We start from the raw sequence: 22,082 nt of genomic DNA on the forward strand, positions 1-22,082 counted from the left end.
GTTATAATCAAATAATCATTAAAATTATTATTAATTTTTTAGTAACATTTCTATAAATAATTTTATTAATGTTTAAAAATATTATAAAAAGTTATTAGTACATATACTTTAATAAAATGTTACGAATATTTTTCTTATTTTAGTAATTTTTTTAATAATACCTTATATAATATATATAATATATGATGATTGTGAATTTTCATAAAAATAAAAAGAACACTATTTATTTATTAGAATGACTAGGATTCTTCAAATTTCAAATGTCTACCCTCAACAAACAAATAATACAAAGAAAACAATTACAAGTGTAGTTGAAATGTAAAACAGTCTTAAAACAAGAAAGGTCGTGCAAATTTTTCATCTTATTATCTTCCTAAACTCTTGGGCACAATCTCATATTTTAGTTCATTGAATCACATTCAAGCATTTTTCTCTAAGAAAGTGAGGAAGAGACGAATTATCTCGTGGATTGGCCATAATATTGGTGCCCACTTCGGTGGAGCATCCTCCAAATAATCTAGCACCGAGTGTAAGATGCCAATCCATCGGTTATAATCAAGTGTAAGATGTACAACCAATACCACTAAACCAAGTGCAAAAATGAAATAGAGGATCCAACTGGATAAGAATTCAAAGATCAATACGCAACCGGAAACTAGAGCAGTAAACATGAGTGCAAGTGAGCCGAAAAGTGACACATTCCCAAATACCAACTTTGTTTGCTGCAACCGGACAGACTCTTCTTTTGGTGTTGTCCAAGATTGAGGGAGAATAACCGAAGCGTAGAAGAACATAGACGAAACACAACAACATGTTCCAAATGCAAGCGATAGAAAGAAAAATGTATACCATATCTTCCTTGAAAAAAAAGGAGTACGTGTACCATCAATATTCTGAACAGGAACGGTCATACCTGCGGTGATCCCTAGGGTGATGACAAGAGTTGCTACCACTAACAATGTATTTGCCTTAGCTTGCAATCCTGAAATTGATTCTTTGTGCAACTCTTCATGTCTCTTATAGAATAATTCTTTAGGAGTCAAACCTTCCTTGTTTCTCATAGTTTTCATTGCAGATGGAACTATATTCTCCACATTCTGTGTTTGGTTAAAAGTGAAGACTATTAGTGTAATGAGGAAGATAAAGAACATAAGTACGTAGCGAAGTAATTATAAAAAAAGTATTATAAATGCATTGAGGAACGTGTAAAAAAGAGAATAAGTAAAGAGGAAAAACATTATTGTTACAAAGAAATGCTAATCGTGTAGATATATACGTACCTGAAACCATTTCTCCTCACTGTTCATTAGAACGTGGTGTGTTGATAATTTGGATTGTTTTTCAGCTTGTTTCATCTCTCCAGCTAAGTGAAGAACATTGTTACCCTTAGAATCAACCAGTTTTGTCATAACTTTCTCTACATCCTTTTCTAATATTAGTCTGTATATATATTTTTGTCGATGTAGAATAGCTATGTGAAGTAAGCTTTGTTTGCGGGAATTCACTTCAAATAGCATATCAGGATAGTCCTCTAAAAGAAGTGTTAAAATATTAGTGTTTCCTGATTTTGCTGCATTGAACATTGCTTTTGACAGTTGTGCACTGATAGTATCTTTCTCCTTTTCCATTTCATTACACACCTTTTCCATTCCATTACACACCGAACCTACACTATCTTGATCGCGAACATTATCCTTGTAAAGGTCTGCCATTGAGTTTAAATTATTAGTCATATTCACTTATACAATATTTAGTCAAATAAAGTCATTACTACACATTAGTCCATCTTAATTAATATCTAGATAGTAATTCATGAGATCACAGTTGAGTTGAGTTGGATTTATGAAGGAATATGTTTGACTATATTACACATATAATGAAAAGTAAATAAATAAGTAGGTTTCGCACTAAATACTTTTTTTTTATATATTTTCTTCTAATATAAGTATGTAGTTATTTTAAGATTTGTTTCTTCTAAGATATCATCGGGACATTCAAATGTAAAATATGTATGGCTATAGAACTATTAATTCATATTTAAAGATGATAATATAATCTTCAATCATTTTGAATTACATGCTTTTTTGGACTCGAAACAAAAACTACATGCTTTGGTTTGGTTGACTTACAAGATCCAACAAAGGTGCTCGAAGGTGAGAACTGATTGGGAGCCACATTGGTAGGTAAAATGAGGGGATTATAGTCAAAGCACAATGTGATACAACTAAGTCTATCATATAATGTGTTATGAAAAGTTATGAGTGAGAAGACTCCAATGAAAGGTATAGGAAGAGTAGTTTTTAAAGAACTTATTTGAAAGTTGGAAGAATATAAATTTTCATTGTAATTGGACAAAACATAGCTAGTAAGTAAATATATCGATATTAACCACAATTGGTTTGAAGAATCACACTAGATATTGTCCGATTGACTAGTGTTCTAACTCAAGATTGTTTATGGAATTTAAAGTAATATTTTATTCACATAAACAAACTTAAATAAATTTTTGGATTCCCCTTTCTTCTTCAATTTTCTTATTTATAGATACTTGTATCTCTTCTTCCGAGAATTTCTCAATTTTTATCAATTAACTGAATTCGATTGTTGATCAAAACTGTTTTTTTTCTCTTTTTTCGTTATTTATAGTGTGTTAAAACAGAAAAAAAAAATTGTATTTTCGCTTTTTAAGGCATAGTTCTCTAAATCATGAATCTCCATAATACAGAATAGGGGCACAACTAGTAAAATATTGTTATTTGAAGTTATGATAATAGACTAGATGGTATATATTTCTAGGACAGCAAATGGATACAAATTGTAGTGAAAAAAAAGTAAGTTCTTTTACACTTTGCATTTTTATACATAAAAAAAATAAAAAAAGTTATTTTTCTCTCTTTACTTTCTTTTACCAAACTATGTAAGGGGTGATCGACTTTCGCAAATGTTCACTTTGACATAATTAAAGGCTTGGTCCTGAGTAACATTTAAAACTGTTTCTGCTAGTTTTACTTACTCTGAGTGGTGCATTATATGTTTTCAATTAAGTGAGCTTTTATAAGAGGTACATCTTCGATTGGGTTGTTTGTTGTTCTTTGTTTTAGAAAGTTAGGTTGTTTAGAAGGAACTTATATATTATGCTCTATATATGGGTTGGACCACCCCTAAAGTGGTTTATATTTAGGGTTTAGGGTTCATATTTATTTATTTGTTTCTTGTGATAAAAAAAATAGATAAGGGGTGTTGTTTATAAAGTATAATTTTACTGCTATGATAAAGTAAGTGATCTGTTAAAAAAAAATAATGGTTGATATTTTAACACATTTATGATAAAGTTATACAAGTTTACAACATTAACTAATTTTGATTAATAACAGATAAATAGGTTGTTTGCTTTAGAATTAGACTCAGAAGCTAACACTTTGGAATTAGAAAAACAAAGTGTTTAAGGATTGTGAGAACTCACATTGATCATGCCTTTCCCAAGCTGTCAACCTCTCCTCGTCAACAAACTTTTTTGATATTCTCAATAATTTTGAGGTCACAGCTGTCATATGCCCAGAGTTAATTGAAGAACACATGCGTAAGAAAAAAATGGCATCATAACATACTACTGTTAAATATGCGAAAGAAATGTGCATCAGCTTACAGTCAATATTGTTGTTGATGGTGAAGAAAAGTAGCTTCTTAATGTCTGGGAAGGATAGCTTTTGTTTTAATAATTCTTCTGAAGTCTTTTTAAATAAGAATTCTATCATTTGAACGTGGCCAGCAGAAGAGGCTAATTGCATTGGAAGCATATCGTTTTGGTCTCTAATCCATAGCAAATTTTCATTCTTGAGAAGCAGTTCAGCAATTTTCACATTTCCAGTTTTCGCTGCCAAACTAAAGGCCTTTTCCATATCTTCTTGCTTCATATGTTTCACCAACTCTTCTACAAAAGCAGTTTTTTCCATTCTCATTGCAACGTGTAGGGCTGTTGTTCCAAAATCGTTTAATGGAATTCGCCACCAATAAGGATGAATGTCAGAATCACAGGATGAAGCCTTACTCAAATCTCCTGAAGCTGCTGCTGTATATATTTTCCTTTTTTGCGTTTCTGCATCTCATGCATTTTATAATCAAATTTATTTGACAACTTTGGCATTTTTTGGTTTCAGTTCACAACAAACACACACACACATATATATATATATATGTGTGTGTGTGTGTTTTTCATTCATATATGTCGTAACGTTATTTAGTAAGTTTTGTGTAATCGTTAATATGATAAAGAGCCTTTGTTCACTATAATTTTCCAATGTTTTTAAAATAAGGTGATGAAAATGTGTTAAATATTAATTTAGTCAGATACAGTTTTGGATGGTGATACATTTCAATATATGTATAGGTTCGAATAGAATTAACATTACTCAAATTTAGATTATTTCAAAACATTCACCAGTAGATAAAATTCATGCCGCTTGCTCTTTCGTCTAACAATAGGATACACTTTGATAGCAATTATAAAAAATTGAGAATTAATTATAAAAATTATAAGGAAGTATAAAATACTCATACAACAAATTATAAATTAATGAGAATTTACTCATTTGATCAGAGAGGAGAAGTTATACATCGGATACAGTTTCATTCTTTTAATAGCTTAAATTAGATTCTTACTTCCGAATATTTATACGGTTGCCTTATATATATATATATATATATATATATATATATATATATAAAAGTAAAAATTAAAATTATAAAATTTACTTGTAAAAAGCTCAAATTAGCTAAGAAAAGAAAATTAAAAATACTAAAAAAATCATAAATAAAATTGATGTAGAAGATCAAATCAACATACCAATTTCTGCATTTCATATAGCTGCTAATATATGGTTTTTCCAAACATAACTAAAGAAATTTCATCTACAACTGTAAGTTAGTTTTTTTAGCTATAAGTTATGAAACTGATAGTCATTTCTTCTTGCACCACTTCTAGTCTATCAAACAAATTTGATTATACTAATTGGTCGGAATTAAACATTAATATATATTATTTTTATCGATTTGAAAAGTTGATCCAACATGTTTTTTAGTAAACCTATTCAAAGTTTCAGACTTAAATAAAATCAAAATATAAAAAGGTATCATAAGAGGATGAGCTACACAAATTAAAGCCTAAAATGTCCTTATCTCTCATGTTTTTTAATATCTTTATTGGATCTCAATTAAGTTGTCACCAAAACTTAAATAACTATCAAATGGAAGAACAACAAATAAAGAAATAAAGGAATTAAAAATCATACTGTTCAGTTCTGGTAGTGATCGTGAATCCTCTGTCCGATGGATAAGAATATCCAGCTCTTTACCATCTGTAGATGCATTTATCAAAGGATATATGTCACTATGATCTCTTAGATCAGAACCGAAACATACATAAAAAATCGTAAAAAAATAGCAAAGTGCAATGTTATTTATACAACTTCGAACCGAAATTTAGAAAGTAAATACCGTTTATAGTTGAGTTTATGGTTATACACAATACTAAGGAAAGTACAAAACTTAAACAGTGCAGGTATGCATTAATGTACAGAAGTTAGAATTGAAAATATTATAACAACGTGATTTATAAGTTAGAAAGCATACTCTCAGGATTGGTAATTTCCGGCGTAATTTTCATCTTCTGATTCCGGCTACTGGGAAAGAGACAGAAGATAATTTTGCTTGCCAAAAATATTGGGGAAGGTTTAAAAGGTTCACTACAACATCGTACTTTCCCTTGGACTTCCATTATATACCTCCTTCACGTTGACTTTGAGCAAGAACTATACTTTCACATAAAAAATAATACATCACGACAACTATTTTAATAGGTTAACATTTTAAGTTAAAAATAAATTAAAATATTAATATTTTATAGATGTATTTTATTTTATGGGTGTGAAAGTATCAATCCTCGGACTTTGAATTCAACGGGTGTCATATACATATTCAGCCAGACTGTTCTGTTTCACGTTTTTACATCCACACAATATTCCCTGCGTCTTTATTTTTTTTTTTGGGTACAATCTTTAAACTAATTAAGGAACCAAGACACAGATAAACAAATATTAGCATTAATACTTTAATAATAATAATTGAGCGTGCTTTAAATGGTATAGCTTTAATAATCAAACAAAAATTGGTTTCATACATAGGCTATACTTGTTTGTAGATACATAGCATGTGGTGCCACTTTTTTTTATCCTTAAGTTTTGTTTCTTTATTCTTAGCATGCGCTATATGTAAGTGTAACTAAATTGAGAAACAATTTGAAATAGTTCTAATAATAATAATAAAAATTTACTGCAGCTCAACTATGATCGTGCTCATGATCTAGAATGAATGAAACGATAAAATATGAGCTAGAAAATCAAGGTACAGATTACTTTCACACTGCACAAATCTCAGTTCTTAAAATATAAATTTGGTTTTATTAAAAAGTTATAAATGATTAGATATAACGAGTGAAATCGTTGGTTTGAGCTGCATCATTGCGAATTTTTTATTAGAAGTTATAAACATTTAGATACGATCACCGAAAGCCATTGGATAACAAATTTTTCAGCATTATCATGATTATTATACACATATCTAAGTTCATATATAAATTTAGTATTATCTATAAAATATTATTTATATATTTAAATTTATAGGTAAATTCAGTTTTATTTTCAGAATATTACTTACATTATGCGTAAGTAAATTTTATATTATCCAAAAATTTTACTCATTAATTTATATTCAAAAGTAAATTCAATGTTATTATTAATTATTAGTATAAATATTTTTATTAAGAATATCAATAATCTTAATAATTTTAAAAATGTTAATAATTTTAATCATAATAATTATATATTATTATAATATAAATAATTATAAAATCATAATTAATATTCATAAATAATAACAATAATAAATAATAATTATAAATATTAATCATAACTAATAGATATCCATGCTATTAACATTATAAAATTAATAATATTAATATAATAATATTATTAATAATAATATTAATGATATTGATAATATGAATAATAATAATAATATAAATAATATTATTATAATAATTAATAATATTATTATTTTAAATAATAATAATAATATGAGTGATATTAAATATATAAATAATATTTATATTATTAATTATATTAATATTAATAATCATACTAATTAATATAATAATAATTATAATATAACAATAAAATTTAATTAGTGTAATAATTAAATTTTTTTAACCATTAAACTCAGACTAAAACCATAACTATATATACAGCCTGGACTATAAGATAATGCTTTTTGTTACTAGAATAACAACATAAAATTTTGTTTATATAATACATAGGTACACTGGTCTCTAGACAAGACCAAGGCGAACTTCCATCCCATGATAAATGTCCACCATGGAAATTTTGGTGATTGAAATGTGGCTTAAAATATTATCAATTGACAAAACAAACTAAATATAAAACAGATTCCGTAAAATTACTTATATATACCTACTTATGTCATCCTAGAAAGTGTGGATAAAGTCTGATTTTAAGTCCGAAAAATATCTATAACACAACACAACGTTTCAATACAGATTCTCATTTTGTCTGAATCAGCTTTAAGATCTTAAAATAGACTCTTCTTTGGATCCCCAAACCATGGAAGTCCAAGAAATCATACACTTTGAGTTAGAATTGTGAGTGAAATCTGAAAACATATGAACTCGGTCATCTTTAATGGGTTAGAATTGTGAGTAAAATCTGAAAACATATGAACTCGGTCATCTTTAATGGAGGAGTGACAGATGTGTTAGCTTCGGCGCAAGTAAATGTTTGATCTTGGATTTTTGCAAAGTCCTGATTAGTTTATTTTTCCTATCCTAATTGGGTTTTGGATCATTTGCCTTGTATACGGCTGATTTTATAAAGTTAGTTAGCGTTTGATTTTGTTGTTACTTAGTCTAGTTGATATGAGTGTCTTGATACTATTTTTTTTTTATTGTTTATAAGAAAAAAAATCTTACAATCATCAAAAAAGAAAAAAAAAAGACCAAAATGGCATGATTTTAAATAATTATTTATTTTGGCTTTGAGATAATAATTTTTACATTAGGAGTAAATTTTAATGTAATCTACATATACTACAGCAAAACAAAACACAACTTTATGTGTTGATAAAAAATACACACTCTTCAATTTAACCTACACTAGTGGACAATATTATTTAATTATTTTATTATAGTATCAGCCTAGTCAGTATTATATAAAAATTAAAAAAAATAACTCCAACATTAAAACGGACGTTTTAATTAAATGATGTAATCTTTTTAAAAATTTATAACATGTGTAATGAAAAATAGCATAAAACTAAAAAATAAAAAATAAAAAATAAAACAAAAACATTGAAGAAGTAGACTAAATTCATGTAAGAAAAATATACTTTTAATAGTAAGCAAATACATTGAGAGATTACACTACACCAAAAAGTAAAATTAGCTGCAAAAAAAAGTGAAGATGATGTTAGGAACCCTAAATAGTGTCCACTAAGCCTTAATTATTAAAAAAATAAAATAAAGCGTGGGTTATATCGATATAAACTAAAAAAAAGAAAAAAAAATTGTGTGGGTCAAACGGTCACAACTGGAACTATAAATAATAAATAATAATAAAAATTTAAAATTTTGTAGGTTAAGCCCACGTAAACGTAATATATATATTTTTAAATTAAATTTAAATATGTAATAAAATTATGAAGGTTAAGCCATGCTTGTTTAAAAATTGTGTGGCTACTCCATTGATTAAGCTCATGCTTCTTTAAATAAACAATATAAATATAATATAATTTTGTGTGGGCAACATGTAGGCTAATCCACGCTTGTTTGAAAATTATGTGGCCAACATGTAGGCTAAGCCTACGCTTCTTTAAACAAACAATATAAAATATAATTTTGTGTGGGGAGCATGTAGGCTAGGCCTACGGAAAAACACACCACTTGGGTCCTACTTTTGCGTACATTTATTATAGTTAATGTCTCTTTTTGACCCATGCTAATAAACATATTTTTTAGTGTTAAATCCAAAAGTGAAAAAATTAATTAAACACAAGAAGAAAAACAAAAGAATTTTTTGTAATGTATAATTCCCATTAAGACAATAAAAAATAATGATTAAATCCTCAAAATCCAATCAGATTCACATAAATTTTTATAATCTCTTAAAAATTTGAACTAGTTCACCATTTTCATTTAATTATTTTTCATTATTTATTTAAAAGATATAATTTAATTAAATGTAGTTATGTCAATGTATTTAAAGTTTTATAAAAATTATAATAAAAAAATAAAATGATAAAGTCCGTCAAATTAACACCAGTGCTAAGTAAAATAAAATTGATGAAGTTGATTTAGTCAATTTTAAGCATGATGAAAAAAAGATATTGTTACTTTGAAACTTAACTATATTAATTCTAATTCCCAATTAAAAAAATAATTGTAATTTCAAACTCAAATTCAATCATATTCAGTTCGAATTCTAAATTCAAATAAAATATTAATTGTAATTTCAAATCCAAATTCATTTATAAAACCAACTAGCGAATTGATTCTAAATGAAAACGTAGTTTGAATATAGATGTTCTTATATCAATTTCAGTTTTAATTTTAAATTTAAATCCAATATCATAATTCTAAATTCAAGTCATAATTTAGCATTAAACACACTCTATGGCTTGGTAATTGCATCTTAGTCAGAAATTTGTGGTGTAATTTTCATAACTCAGATTCCGGCTACTTGAAATAGAGGCAGCAGGTGAAAACAATCTTTATCATTGATAGTTTTGTTCGCGAAAATAATGTATTTGATGGACACAAAATTGAAAGAAAAGAAATTGGGGAAGGCTTAGAAGAGTCAATAGAACACGTGCTTGCATGTCTCAAATGGAGATGAGTCTTATCACTCAAAGACTGCCCAGTTCTTCAGCACGAACTTGCAGAACGGAGGAACATATAGATGTACGAGGAACATACAGATTTTTGAAATATGTTGTCTATATGCAGCATTTCATACGTGGTATGGCAATTTTTATGGTTGAGTAACAACTATTGTCTTTTTGGTTGTAAATGCTATTTGCGGGGCTTTGTAAGGTGGTTTGGAGGTGTCAGAAAGTTGATTTTTGGTGTGCATAATTATGCAGTTAGCGAATGATTTTTTATTGGAGGAAGGAGGATGTATGTGCATAAGCAGCATTTTTGGAGTTGTTAGAAGGAAGTTTAAGGAAGTTCCAAATATGAAATTTTGAGGGAGTTTACACCTATGTTGGAGGAGCAGGGCAATGTTGTTTTCTGTAATAGAAACTCTGGAAAAGGTGCTGACCGTGCACATACAAAGGGTGAGAAAGAGTTGGGTATAGGGTATGGGTTCTGCCATGCTGATCAAGGATGCATAGGGTGTACTCATGTAGCTGATAAAGACCCATCTGCATGTACATTTTTGTGTCCCAATGCAACTTTGTACGCAGCTTTTGGTTCAATTGTGTAGGCATAGTATGGATATGTAGTGTTATTATATTAGGCAGCAAGGTCAGGAATGTAACAATCTTTGGTTAGCTTCAGTGCTGTTTTGGTTTTGGTATATTGGTGCTATTATGGCAAGAATGCTATCTGAAATGAACTATTGTCTTTTTGGATATAGATCATATGCAAACTAGCAGATTAACATAAGAATATGAGTTTAGGGTTTATTGTTGATATCTTAGGGAGTGGATCAAAATCCACAAATGTGAAACAAACTTTTTAATTGTAATCTCTATTCTGTTATGAACTATTTGTAAAATATAGTAATCAGGATGCATGACTATGTAGAGAGTAGGTTGTATAAGAATTGAGATATTCCTGAAATATTTCTTTTATTTTTTAATTTAATTAATTATTTGCTAAAAAAATATGAGTTATGAGTTGTAACACTGGTAGTTGGAAGATTTTTTTATTATAAATATATTTATATTAAGAATAGATTTTAAATATAATTTATTTTTATAAAATAAGATTGATTCAGTTATATATTATGATATATTATTATTTTTAATCAACCTACTTATATATTATTAAATATTTTTATTTTTAATTGACTCAAAAATATTTTTAATCTATGTGGTATGTTCAATAATTAATTTATTCATTTTATTCATTGTATATATATAAAAAAGAGTGTTTGCATTTTGTAAACCTCATGATGAATTTGAATTCTACTGCCATGCCTCCAGGTCTCACATCTGTTATGTTACGCGCATTTACATCAATGCAATATTCCTTGCATCTTTAAATCAATTGTTTTTTTGTTATGTTTTGTTTCTTTATTCTTAATTAGCATGTGATGCATTTAAGTGTAATTAAATCAATAAATTATTTGAAATAGTTTTCATACTGACTAAAAAGAAATTTAAAATTACTATACAGTTCAATTATATGAGTATGCTCATTCGTCGATGTAATATGAATTAAAGAATCAAGATATAGTTTAATTTTAAACTGGTCAGATTTTATTAATTCAAATATGAAATTTATCTTATTAGAAGTTTATTAATAATTAGATATAATGACTGAAATTTGTTGGATTAAAATCTACCTTTGTTAACTCTTGATAAATATATACCAAATCCTACAATTAATAAAATGAAAAGTTCAATTATTGTTTGTTAATGGACTTGTCTTTAGTAATAAAATAGAAAGATCTAAAGGCATTGATGGATAAAAAAATTAAAAAGGTGAAGATAATTTTAAATTAAAAATATATCCAAAACTACCAACTTAAGATGATATTAGGTGATGATGATAAATATTTATTGAGTTGAATGTTATAAACTATCTTAATGTAATTTTTTTAATCGATATATTCACTAGTCCTAATTTCTTTCATACGAGATTTAAATTTTAATGTTAAAATTCTAATTCCTTAATTCGTTTCACACAAGATTTGCATGAACGATATTTACAATGATAAACATTTCTATCTTCAAGAAAAATATTTAAACGAAAATAATAAAGAAATTTTTTTGCATAAAAACAAAATTAAAAAATTCAATTGCTATGAGAAAACAAGTTACTATTACACATTTATCAGATTATTCTCTTTTTCTATACGAAGTATAAACAATTACATATAATTTTTTATAACTATTGAATCCAACTATTTATAGCTTTTGAATCAAACTGCTAAGGATGCAGTTGACAACATTTTTTTGAAATTTTCATTAATTTCTTTTATTCTGTTTAACTGGAAGGTTGAATCTACCTGTCGGAAAAGAAGGTAGTTTCAAGTTGGTTTTTTCGGATTCCGGTAGCGGTTCTCTATCACATTTGACATCAATGAATTTTTCAGCAATTTGGAGCAAAAGACGAAACTAAAGAATAAACTAGATTATTCTTTTTGAAACCCTTTATACAGATATAGTTGCAGCTGTGAATGTATTATAAATTGTTTTTTTTTACTTGAACTCGACTTTTTTTTTTTTTTTTAATGAAGATATTTTCGAAATACTTCAACTCGGATACAACAAACAAAACACATGTACACCTAAACCAATTTACTCTTATATAGTTTTTTTTGTCAACACTTAGCTGCATAATTATGCAGTAATTATTTCTGCAGCTATTGCAGAATTAATTCAGCAGTTATAGCAATTTGAAGAAGGTTTTGAAATGATGAGGCAACTCAAAAGTTGAGGTGGTTCAAATTAGTTTTGGGAATGTTGTTTAAGTAACATGATTTGAATTATGTATAAGGGTTGAGACACTCCTAAAGTATCATCTTTAATTAATTTATCAATGTTTTGCTGATAAAAAAAACGTAGCGTCTACCTTCACATCCTAAAAAACAAAAGAGACGACTGCACCTCCTATACCATAAAGGACCATTGTCTCCCTACCTCCTCTCAGCCGATAAACCATTACCTTTTATTATTATTAATAGATTTCATACATACCAGTGGTTCAAGACATTAATCTGAGTAGAAAAAATATGCTAAACTTACCTTCGCAGTTACTCATGACCAAATTTTAAGTTGTGACATGATAAATACGTCCATTTTTAAAGATCTTTTTATTCCTTTGTTTCCACAATTCTTCTAAAACTACTATCCACACACAAGATCAGATTTGATTGACAACTTCATTTTCCTTAATCATCCTAAATTGTGATAAATGCATTTTAGGATCCGGGTGAACCGCTGATGCCAAACCAACCCACTCATAGCACTTTTATTTTTTTAATTTTTTTTTCTGATGAAAAAAAGAATTGACCAGGACTAAAACCTAATGAGTTCCTTATCTTTCAAAGGCCTCTTTGCTTTTGAGCTACTAAATAGAATGGAGGGAAAAAGATTATCAGGGTTTGAGGCCAAGTTCTTGATTCTTGTTTTTTCTTTTTTCTTTTTGCATTATACACTTTTTCGATCACCTTAATTTATCAATAGTTACATTGTTTGATTGATGCACAATATGAAATAGATAAAAGAGTTGCCTTCATCACCTCTTCCTAATTAGATTAAAAAAAATATGCTGGTAAAGCATAAATGGTCATCTAGTGCTTGAAAGATAATGCTTTTCATTCACGATTTCAGGAGGCATATGTATTTGATCAAGGTGCGGTTTCCGATAAATCTTTTTCATATATGGCAAGCGCAAACTGTTTATTATTTGAGGAAAGATGTAGATTGGAAATTTAAAAGGCATACAACCGATTCACTCTCACTCAGTCTTGAAAATAAATGTTCTTGCTAACTTGCCATCTTATAAAACACTCAGATCAGAACACTAGGGTACAGTCATACGTACTTAGTTTATTCCAACTAATTTAAGCCATTTTTTTCTGAATGAATGATAGGATTCATATATCTTGCGGATTGGCCATAACAATCGTTCCAACTTCAGTGGAGCTACCTTGGAGAAGGTTAGCAGCAAATGCGACATATAGTTACTCCACAGAGCATGATAAGTGTAAAATGCACAAGAAATACCAGGCAACCAACTCCAAAGGTGAAATAAGGGCCCCAATTGGATAAGAATTCAAAGATCAATGTGGCACTGGCAATAGAAGCAAACAACATGAATCCAGCAGATATTAAAAGTGTCACACTACCAAATCTCACCTTATTTTCCTGTAAGCGGATAGACTCATCTTTTGGTTCCATGTTTGAAGGAAGAATAAACATGACCTAGCTTAAGGTTGATTAGAGCATGGAGGCTAGCTTCTTCTTCTCTAACTTCTCAAATGATCATGTCATGTGGAAAATTTTTCAAAAAAAAAAAGAAGAATAAAAGACATTTTTATATCAAATAGACTGAACTTTAGAAATAAAAGATTTGGTTTTGTAAAGTTTCATGAGGTAGTTAACAGCACGGGAAAGCAGGTTGAATCTTATATGGATTGGGACGTAGTTAGCATAGAAGCACAGAAAAGATTGAATTTTATTTTATTTTTTAATAAATAAAAAAATAAAATGATACACCTAAAAGTGCTCAACTTTTATATATAGACAGGTTAAATCTTATATGGATTTGGACATGTAAGTTGAGAGTTAATTGGGAAAAATACAGGAGGAATGAGGAAACGTTGAAAGAGTGGAAAAACGTACACAAACCACTGCAGCAGAGAAAGGTGTAGAGGACGAAGGAGCAAAGACAGTCTTCCACAAGTGGTGGAGCAAGGGCGTAAAAGGAGGGAGTTGGGTGGAAAGGACAAAAATGTTATCAGCTTCATAGTTAAAGAGGAATGTACGAAATGGTTGGAAGGGTGCTACGTAGAAAGAATGCTTGCTAGATGTAGAGGTAGGGAAGGTCCACGCTGTGAAAGAGAGTTTTATCATGGAATGATTCAACTTCATCAGAGTAAGATATTTAAGGGAGAAGTTTGTTTTGTTGTTAGGAGAATCAGAAGGTATTGTTAAGAAGACTTACGGAGTGGTTTCGAGCGATCTTTGAATCAGTGGAACCATGGCAAAACAGTTTTGCAGCGGAGGAGAATGAGATGCAGAGGTGTTCCTCTAAGTATTTTGAATGGGGAAAAAATACACATGAGATAAAGCTTGTTTTGAAAAGGAAAGGAACAGCCTACAATTAGGGCTATTCCTTATACGGGGATTGTTACTGCAGCGACTAAAGCAACACCGAGGAACACCAAAATTGTTCCATGAAAGCTGATTAAGTTGATGGCATTGGCAGCTGAAGTGGCCCTGTTTGTCTTTCCCTGATCACCATCTTCTGCAGATGCGTTATCCTTATCAGATTTAGGCGCATTTAAATTTGCCAAAGTGGGAGCAGGAGCTGGAGGCTTAGGCTTTGAGAAATCCAAAGGGACAAGAACCTTCTCCACCTGATAAATGGCAAGTGTCTTATCACTGTATACAATGCCTGTGAGAGTGGCATTCACCACCCCAGTCGAAATATTCACACTATTCCCATATGCAGTCACATTTATTTGATACCCATTGGGGCTATCACTGGCCAGTGTCATCACTGGGTTGCTAAGGGAATCAAAATTAGAGCTTGAGACGTAAAACGGAAGAACGTGAAACTGTATCAATGCTTTCTGTTGGCGATCATCCAGAGAGTTGAAGTAACCTGCTTTGAGTTGTGAGAAGGCACCATCATCAGGTGCAAGAAAGGTTAAGCCTCCTCCTGATTTTGTAGTGACCAACTCTGCATTTACTTGGTTGATAATTTGTGTTGTTTTGAGCAAGCGGATTAGCGTGTTGAATGATTTTGCCTCCCTTAGAATCTTGATGATGTCTTGATTAGAAGAAGAATCAGTCATGGGTGATTGGGGTAATGAAGGGACCAATGGTTTTGCAGGAGCTGGAGCAGGTGTGGCAGGGACAGGTTTGGCTGGGGGTTTAGGTGCTTCAGCAGGTGACTGGGCTAAAGTGGGGGTAGAAAATGTGAAAACCAAAAGTACTAGATGGAAATAGAAGATGAATTGCTTCATCATCTTTTTGGCAATTAAAGATTCTAGATTGATTGGTTGCTTTTGGAAATGTGCAAATTTGCGATTAACAGGTTATTGTTATTACATTACAGTGATTGTTTGTTGTGTGAAATTTTTAATGGAACATGCTGGTTTTATAGACGATGCTATAAATGATTGGTTGTTAAATTAATGTGCAGTTATGAAAATAAGCTATAGTGCTCGGAGATTAAGGTGGTATGTCAAGTCTGATAAGGGGATAGAAGGGGATTTCACTGTTGTTGCGGCTGCCTCTTGCTTAGAAGTGCAGAAAGAAAGATTGGTTGTGAGAAGATAAAAGGTATATTATACATTAATATTTCATACAGATAAGGAAATAAGAGAAAATGTAAGTTGGGAAAGGATGGTTCCTGGAGACTATCAGATGCAATGTTGCAATCCTTATAATAACGTTCAAATGGGACACCTGCTCTACTCATCTTCAAGAATGACAAGGAACCTGTGCTACTTTTTTAAATTTGTTGGAAAAGTTAATAGGTGTATTATAAGAGGTGGTGAATGAATCTTCAATCTTCATTCTTCAATAATAGTTTATTATAATTCAAAATTAGATAAAAATGGCAGATAGTTCAAAGTCTTCTTTAGAAACGATATGAATGTTTAGAATATGAAGATAATGTGAGTACCAATTCTTTAGAGAGGAAATCCCCATCTTAAAAGAAAGATCTTGTAATGGAGAAAGTTTTCTCAAACGTGTGCATAAAGCTTTTAATAAGTTTGGATATAATGCAATACTTTTGAGATAATTATGTAGATATAAACAGATAATTTTTTTTTCTAATAAAGTTTAAGAGATTATGCAATTAAAAAGTTTGAAATTTTGATTTTACTTACACTCAAAGAAAAATATGATTTTGATTTTAACTTCTTTTGTATCAGTACTTCTATAGCCACATAGAAATATTAAAATAAAATTAATAAAAAATGTTACTAGTATAATTAGGAACATTTTATTAAATGTTTAATAATTTTTAATAAATTACTTTCACATATTAATAAAAACATTTTGCTAAAAATTTGCATTGACACTTTTTTTTTTCAATTCCAAAAGTCATATTTAGTATAATAATTAAATATAATACTCAAGAATGTTAATAACAGTTATTATCAAATAATCATAAAAAATATTATTAAATTTTTTTACTAACATTTGTTATAAATAATTTTATTAATATTTAAAAATATTACTAAAAGTTATTAGTACATATACCTTTAATGAAATGTTACTAATAATATTTTTCATATTTTAGTATTTTTTTTAATAATACTCAATATTGATATATGGTGATTGTAAATTTCCATAAATACAAAAGAACACAATTTATTTATTAGACTGATTAGGATAAGTGATTTCATGTTCTTCAAATTTCAAATGTCTACAATGAACAAACAAATAATAGAATACAAAGAAAACAAATTACAGGTGCAGTTGAAATGTAAAACACTCTTAAAACAAGAAAGGTTGTGCAAACTTTTCATCATACTCTCCTCCAAAACCCTTGAGCACAATCTTATATTTTAGTTCATTGAATCATATTTTAGTTTTTCTCTTTGCGAGAGTGAGGAAGACATGATTTATCTTGTAGATTGGCCATAATATTGTTGCCTTTGTTGGAGCATCCTCCAAATAAGCTAGCACCGAGCACGCAATGCCAATCCATCGGTTATAATCAAGTGTAAGATGCACAACCAATACCACTAAACCAAGTGCACACATGAAATAAAGGATCCAACTGGATAAGAATTCAAAGATCAATATGCAACCGCAAACTAAAGCACTAAACATGAGTGCAAGTGAGGCGAAAAGCGACACATTCCCAAATACCAACTTTGTTTGCCGCAATCGGACAGACTCATCCTTTGGTTTTGCCCAACATGCAGGAAGAATAACTGAAGCGTAGAAGAACATTGACGAAACACAGGAACATGTTCCAAATGCAAGCGATAGAAAGAAAAACGTATACCATATCTTCTTCGAAAAAAAAGGAGTACGTGTACTATCAATATCCTCAACAGGAACGGTCATACCTGCGGTGATCCCTAGGGTGATGACAATAGTTGCTACCACTAACAATGTATTTGCCACATCTTGTAGTCCTGATATTGATTCTTTATGCAACTCTTCATGTCTCCTATAGAACAGTTCTTTAGGAGTCAAACCTTCCTTGTTTCTCATAGTTTTCATTGCAGGTGGAACTATTTTCTCTACGTTCTGTGTTTGGTTAAAAGTGAAGACTATTAGTTTAACGAGGAAGATAAAAAAAATAAGTACGTAGTGAAGTAATTATAGAAAAGTATTATAAATGCATTAAGGAACGTGTAAAACAGAGAATAAGTAAAGAGGAAAAACATTATTGTTACAAATAATCGTGTATATATACGTACCTGAAACCATTTATCCTCACTGCTCATTAGAACATAGTGTGTTGATAATCTGGATTGGTTTTTAGCTTGTTTCATCTCTCCGGCTAAGTGAAGCACATTGTTACCCTTAGAATCAACCAGTTTTGTCAGAACATTCTTTGCAACCTCATTCTTTAATATTAGTTTGTATACAGATCTTTGTCGATGTAGAATAGCTATGTGAAGTAAGCTTTGTTTGCAGGAATTCACTTCAAATATAAAATTAGGATAGTGCTTCAAAATAAGTTCTAAAATATTTGTGTTTCCTGTTTTTGCTGCATTGAACATTGCTTTTGACAATTGTGCACTGATAGTATCTTTCTCCTTTTCTCTTCTATTATACACCGAACCTACATCTTGATGGCCAACCGTATCCTTGCAAAGGACTGCCATTGAGTTTAAATCATTAGTCACACTATTTAATCAAATAAAGTCATCACTACGTAGTAGCCCATCTTAATTAATATCTAGACAATAACTCCTGAGAGTCACATTTGAGATAGATTTATGAAAAATTTTGTTTGAATATATTACACATATAATAAAAAGTAAATAAAATTATTTAAAGTAAGTTATGTTAAATGAAAAGTAGGTTTTCCACTAAATACTTTTTTATATATATTTTCTTCTAATACATAGAGTATGCAGTTATTTTAAGATTTTTTTCTTCTAAGATATCATTGGGAGATTCAAAATGTAAAATGTGTATTGCTGTAGAGCTATTAATTCATAGTTAAAGATGATAATAAATATAATCTACACTCATTTTTAGTTACATGCTTTTTGGAATTGAAACAAAAATTACATGCTTTGGTTGACTAACAAGATCTAACAAAGGAGCTCGAAGGTGAGAACTGATTATGAGTTACATAGTTAGATAAAAGGAGGATACAGTCAAACCACAATGCGATACAACTAAGTCTACCATATAATGTGTTATGAAAAGTTACGAGTGAGAAGACTACAGGAATAGTAGTTTTTAAAGAACTTATCTGAAAGTTGGAAGAATATAAATTTTCGTTGTAATCAGACAGAATGTAGCTAGTAAATATATCGATATTAACCACAATTGGTTTGAATATTCATAATAGATATTGTTCGATTGACTAGTGTTCTGGCTCAAGAATTTTTTTCTGAATTTTAGAGTAATATTTTACTCACATAAACAGTATGAATAAATTTTTCGATTTTCCTTTCTTTTTTATTTTTTTATTTATAGAGATAGTTGTAACTCTTCTTCTGAGATAATGTTATTTCCTCTTTTGTCGTTATTTATTGTATGTTAAAATAGAATAAAAAATATTTTATATTTCCGCTTTTTTAAGTGAAACATGAGGATAAATATTATTTCTTTTACCAAATAAGATAAGGATAAAAGGGTTTTTTTAATAAAAATATGATTGTACTCCTATGATGAAGTAAGTGATCAATTAAAAAAACAAAGATTAATATTATAACACATGATAAAGTTATACAAGTTTACAATATTAATTAATTTTTATTAATAATAGATACTGACTTCCTCAGATAAATAGGCTGTTTGCTTTAGAATTAGAGTGAGAAAAACAAAGTGTTTAAGGATTGTGAGAACTCACATTGAGGAAGCATTTCCCAAGCGGTCACCCTCTCTTCGTTTTCAACTGTAAGCCGTTTTGATTCCGCTTTCAATAATTTTGATGTGACGGCTGTCATATGCCGAGAGTTAAGAGAAGAAGACATGCGTAAGAAAAAAATGGAATCATAACATACAACCGTTAAATATGCTAAAGAAATGTGCATGAGCTTACTGTCAATATTGTTGTTGATGGTGAAGATAAATAGCTTCTTAATGTCTGGGAGGGGTAGCTTGTTTTCTTTGTCTTTTGAAGTCTTTTCAAATAAGAATTCTGTCATTAGAATGTGCCCAGTTGAAGAGGCTAACTGAATTGGAAGCATATCGTTTTTGTCTCTAATCCATAGCAAACTTCTCTTCTTGTTAAGAAGAATTTCAGCAATTTTCACATTTCCAGTTATCGCTGCCAAACAAAAGGCCTTTTCCATATCTTCTTGCTCCATTCGTTTCACCAACTTTTCTACAAAACCAGTTTGTTCCATTCTCACTGCGACGTCTAGGGCTGTTATTCCAACATCGTCCAATGGAATTCGCCACCAATAAGAATGAATTTCAGAATCATAGGATGAAGCCTCTCTCCAATTTCCTGAAGCTGCTCCTATGTATATTTTCCTCTTTTCCGTTTCTGCATCTCATGCATTTTATAATCAAATTTCTTTTATAACTTTGGCATATATATAAATTTTAAATATAATTTTTTGGTTTAGGGTATATATGTGTGTGTGTTTCATTCATAATATATGTCGTAACCTTATTTAGTAAGTTTTATGAATCGTTAATATGATAAAGAGCCTTTGCTCACTATAATTTCCAATTTTTTAAAATAAGGTAACGAAAATGTGTTAAATATTAGTTTAGTCAGATACATTGGATGGTGATACATTTCAATATATAGTTTTTTCCAAACATAACTAAAGAACTTTCATCTACCAACTATAAGTTAGTTTTTTAGCTATTGTTGTGAAAGACAGTCTATATATCTTAATAATTGTAACTTAATCTTTATTTTCTAATTTAACTAAAAATAACTTATAAGTTATGAAACTAATAGTCATTTCTTCTTGCACCACTTACTGTCTATCAAACAAATTTGTATTATACTAATTGGTGAATTAAACATTAATATCTCTATATATATACATTATTTTTTATCCATTTCAAAAGTTTCATCAGACTTAAATAAAATTAAAATACAAAAAGGTATCATAAGAGGATTATCTAAACAAACTAAAGCCTAAAATGTCCTTATCTCTCATTTTTTTAATATTTTTATTGGATCTCAATTAAGTTGTCACTGAAACTTAAATAACTCTCAAATGGAAAAACAACAAATAAACCAATTAAAAATCATACTGTTCAGTTCTGGGAAACTTGTTTCGAGTGGCAGTAATTGTGAATCCTCTGTCTGATGGACAACAATATTCAGTTCTCTACCATCTGTAGATGCATTTATCAAAGGATATATGTCATTACGATCTCTTAAAATCAGAACCGAAACATACATAAAAAAATCGCAAAGTGCAATGTTATTTATACAACTAGGAACTGAAATTTAGAAAGTAAATACCGTTTATAATTGACTTTATGCTTATACATAATACTAAGGAAATTACAAAACGTACGCATTAATGTACAGAAGTTAGAATTGAAAATATTAACGACGTGATTTATAAGTTAGAAAGCATACTCTCAGGCTTGGTAATTTGCGGCGTCATTCTGATTCCGGCTACTGGGAAAGAGAGAGGATAATGAAAGAAAAGAATTTGGGGAAGGTTTAAAAGGGTCACTTAACATCCTGCTTTGCCTTGGACTTCCATTATATAGCTCCTTCACGTTGACTTTGAGCAAGAACTATACTTTCACATAAAAAATAATACATCCCGACAAATATTTTAATAAGATAATAATATGTTAATATTTTAAGTTCAAAAATAAAATAAAATATTAATATTTTATAGATCACTCCTCGGACTTTGAATTCTACTGCCAAATCTCCTTCCTCAACGGGTGTCATATACATATTCAGCCAGACTGTT

General features: G+C 29.5%; 2 protein-coding genes across 4 annotated transcripts; both read right to left on the bottom strand.

Moving 5' to 3' along the window:
• Nucleotides 1-346: 346 nt before the first annotated feature.
• On the bottom strand, nucleotides 347-21,832 carry LOC137832457 (ankyrin repeat-containing protein At5g02620-like). 3 transcript variants are annotated; one of them, XM_068640627.1, is made up of 6 exons: nucleotides 21,734-21,819; nucleotides 5,289-5,354; nucleotides 3,647-4,096; nucleotides 3,464-3,544; nucleotides 1,281-1,705; nucleotides 347-1,097 (listed from the first exon to the last, which is right to left on the bottom strand). In XM_068640627.1, the coding sequence occupies exons 1-6, from the start codon at nucleotides 21,759-21,761 to the stop codon at nucleotides 420-422; spliced, it is 1,728 nt and encodes a 575-aa protein (XP_068496728.1). In that variant the 5' UTR covers nucleotides 21,762-21,819; the 3' UTR covers nucleotides 347-419. The 3 variants fall into 3 exon arrangements, with proteins under 3 accessions (XP_068496728.1, XP_068496727.1, XP_068496726.1); XM_068640626.1 differs by lacking the exon at nucleotides 21,734-21,819 and adding an exon at nucleotides 5,629-5,742; XM_068640625.1 differs by lacking the exons at nucleotides 347-1,097; nucleotides 1,281-1,705; nucleotides 3,464-3,544; nucleotides 3,647-4,096; nucleotides 5,289-5,354 and adding exons at nucleotides 17,369-18,243; nucleotides 18,417-18,820; nucleotides 20,030-20,119; nucleotides 20,222-20,671; nucleotides 21,400-21,483 and having other exon boundaries at nucleotides 21,734-21,832.
• LOC137832459 (fasciclin-like arabinogalactan protein 12) lies at nucleotides 15,138-16,078 on the bottom strand. Its single transcript, XM_068640628.1, has one exon. It carries the CDS (start codon nucleotides 15,993-15,995, stop codon nucleotides 15,138-15,140), a length of 858 nt encoding a protein of 285 aa, XP_068496729.1. The 5' UTR covers nucleotides 15,996-16,078.
• Nucleotides 21,833-22,082: the final 250 nt, after the last annotated feature.

The sequence above is a fragment of the Phaseolus vulgaris genome, chromosome 6, assembly GCF_000499845.2.
Source record: "Phaseolus vulgaris cultivar G19833 chromosome 6, P. vulgaris v2.0, whole genome shotgun sequence".
NCBI lineage: Eukaryota > Viridiplantae > Streptophyta > Magnoliopsida > Fabales > Fabaceae > Phaseolus > Phaseolus vulgaris.

What these genes read in the sequence shown, in the direction of transcription:
- LOC137832459 (XM_068640628.1), bottom strand. Translation starts at nt 15,995, where the DNA reads ATGATGAAGCAATTCATCTTCTATTTCCATCTAGTACTTTTGGTTTTC.
- LOC137832457 (XM_068640625.1), bottom strand. Translation starts at nt 21,761, where the DNA reads ATGACGCCGCAAATTACCAAGCCTGAGA. An exon ending in CATCAACAACAATATTGACA is followed by an intron (nt 20,120 to 20,221) that starts GTAAGCTCATGC and finishes GGCATATGACAG; the next exon opens with CCGTCACATCAAAATTATTG. An exon ending in TTGGGAAATGCTTCCTCAAT is followed by an intron (nt 18,821 to 20,029) that starts GTGAGTTCTCAC and finishes ACTCAATGGCAG; the next exon opens with TCCTTTGCAAGGATACGGTT.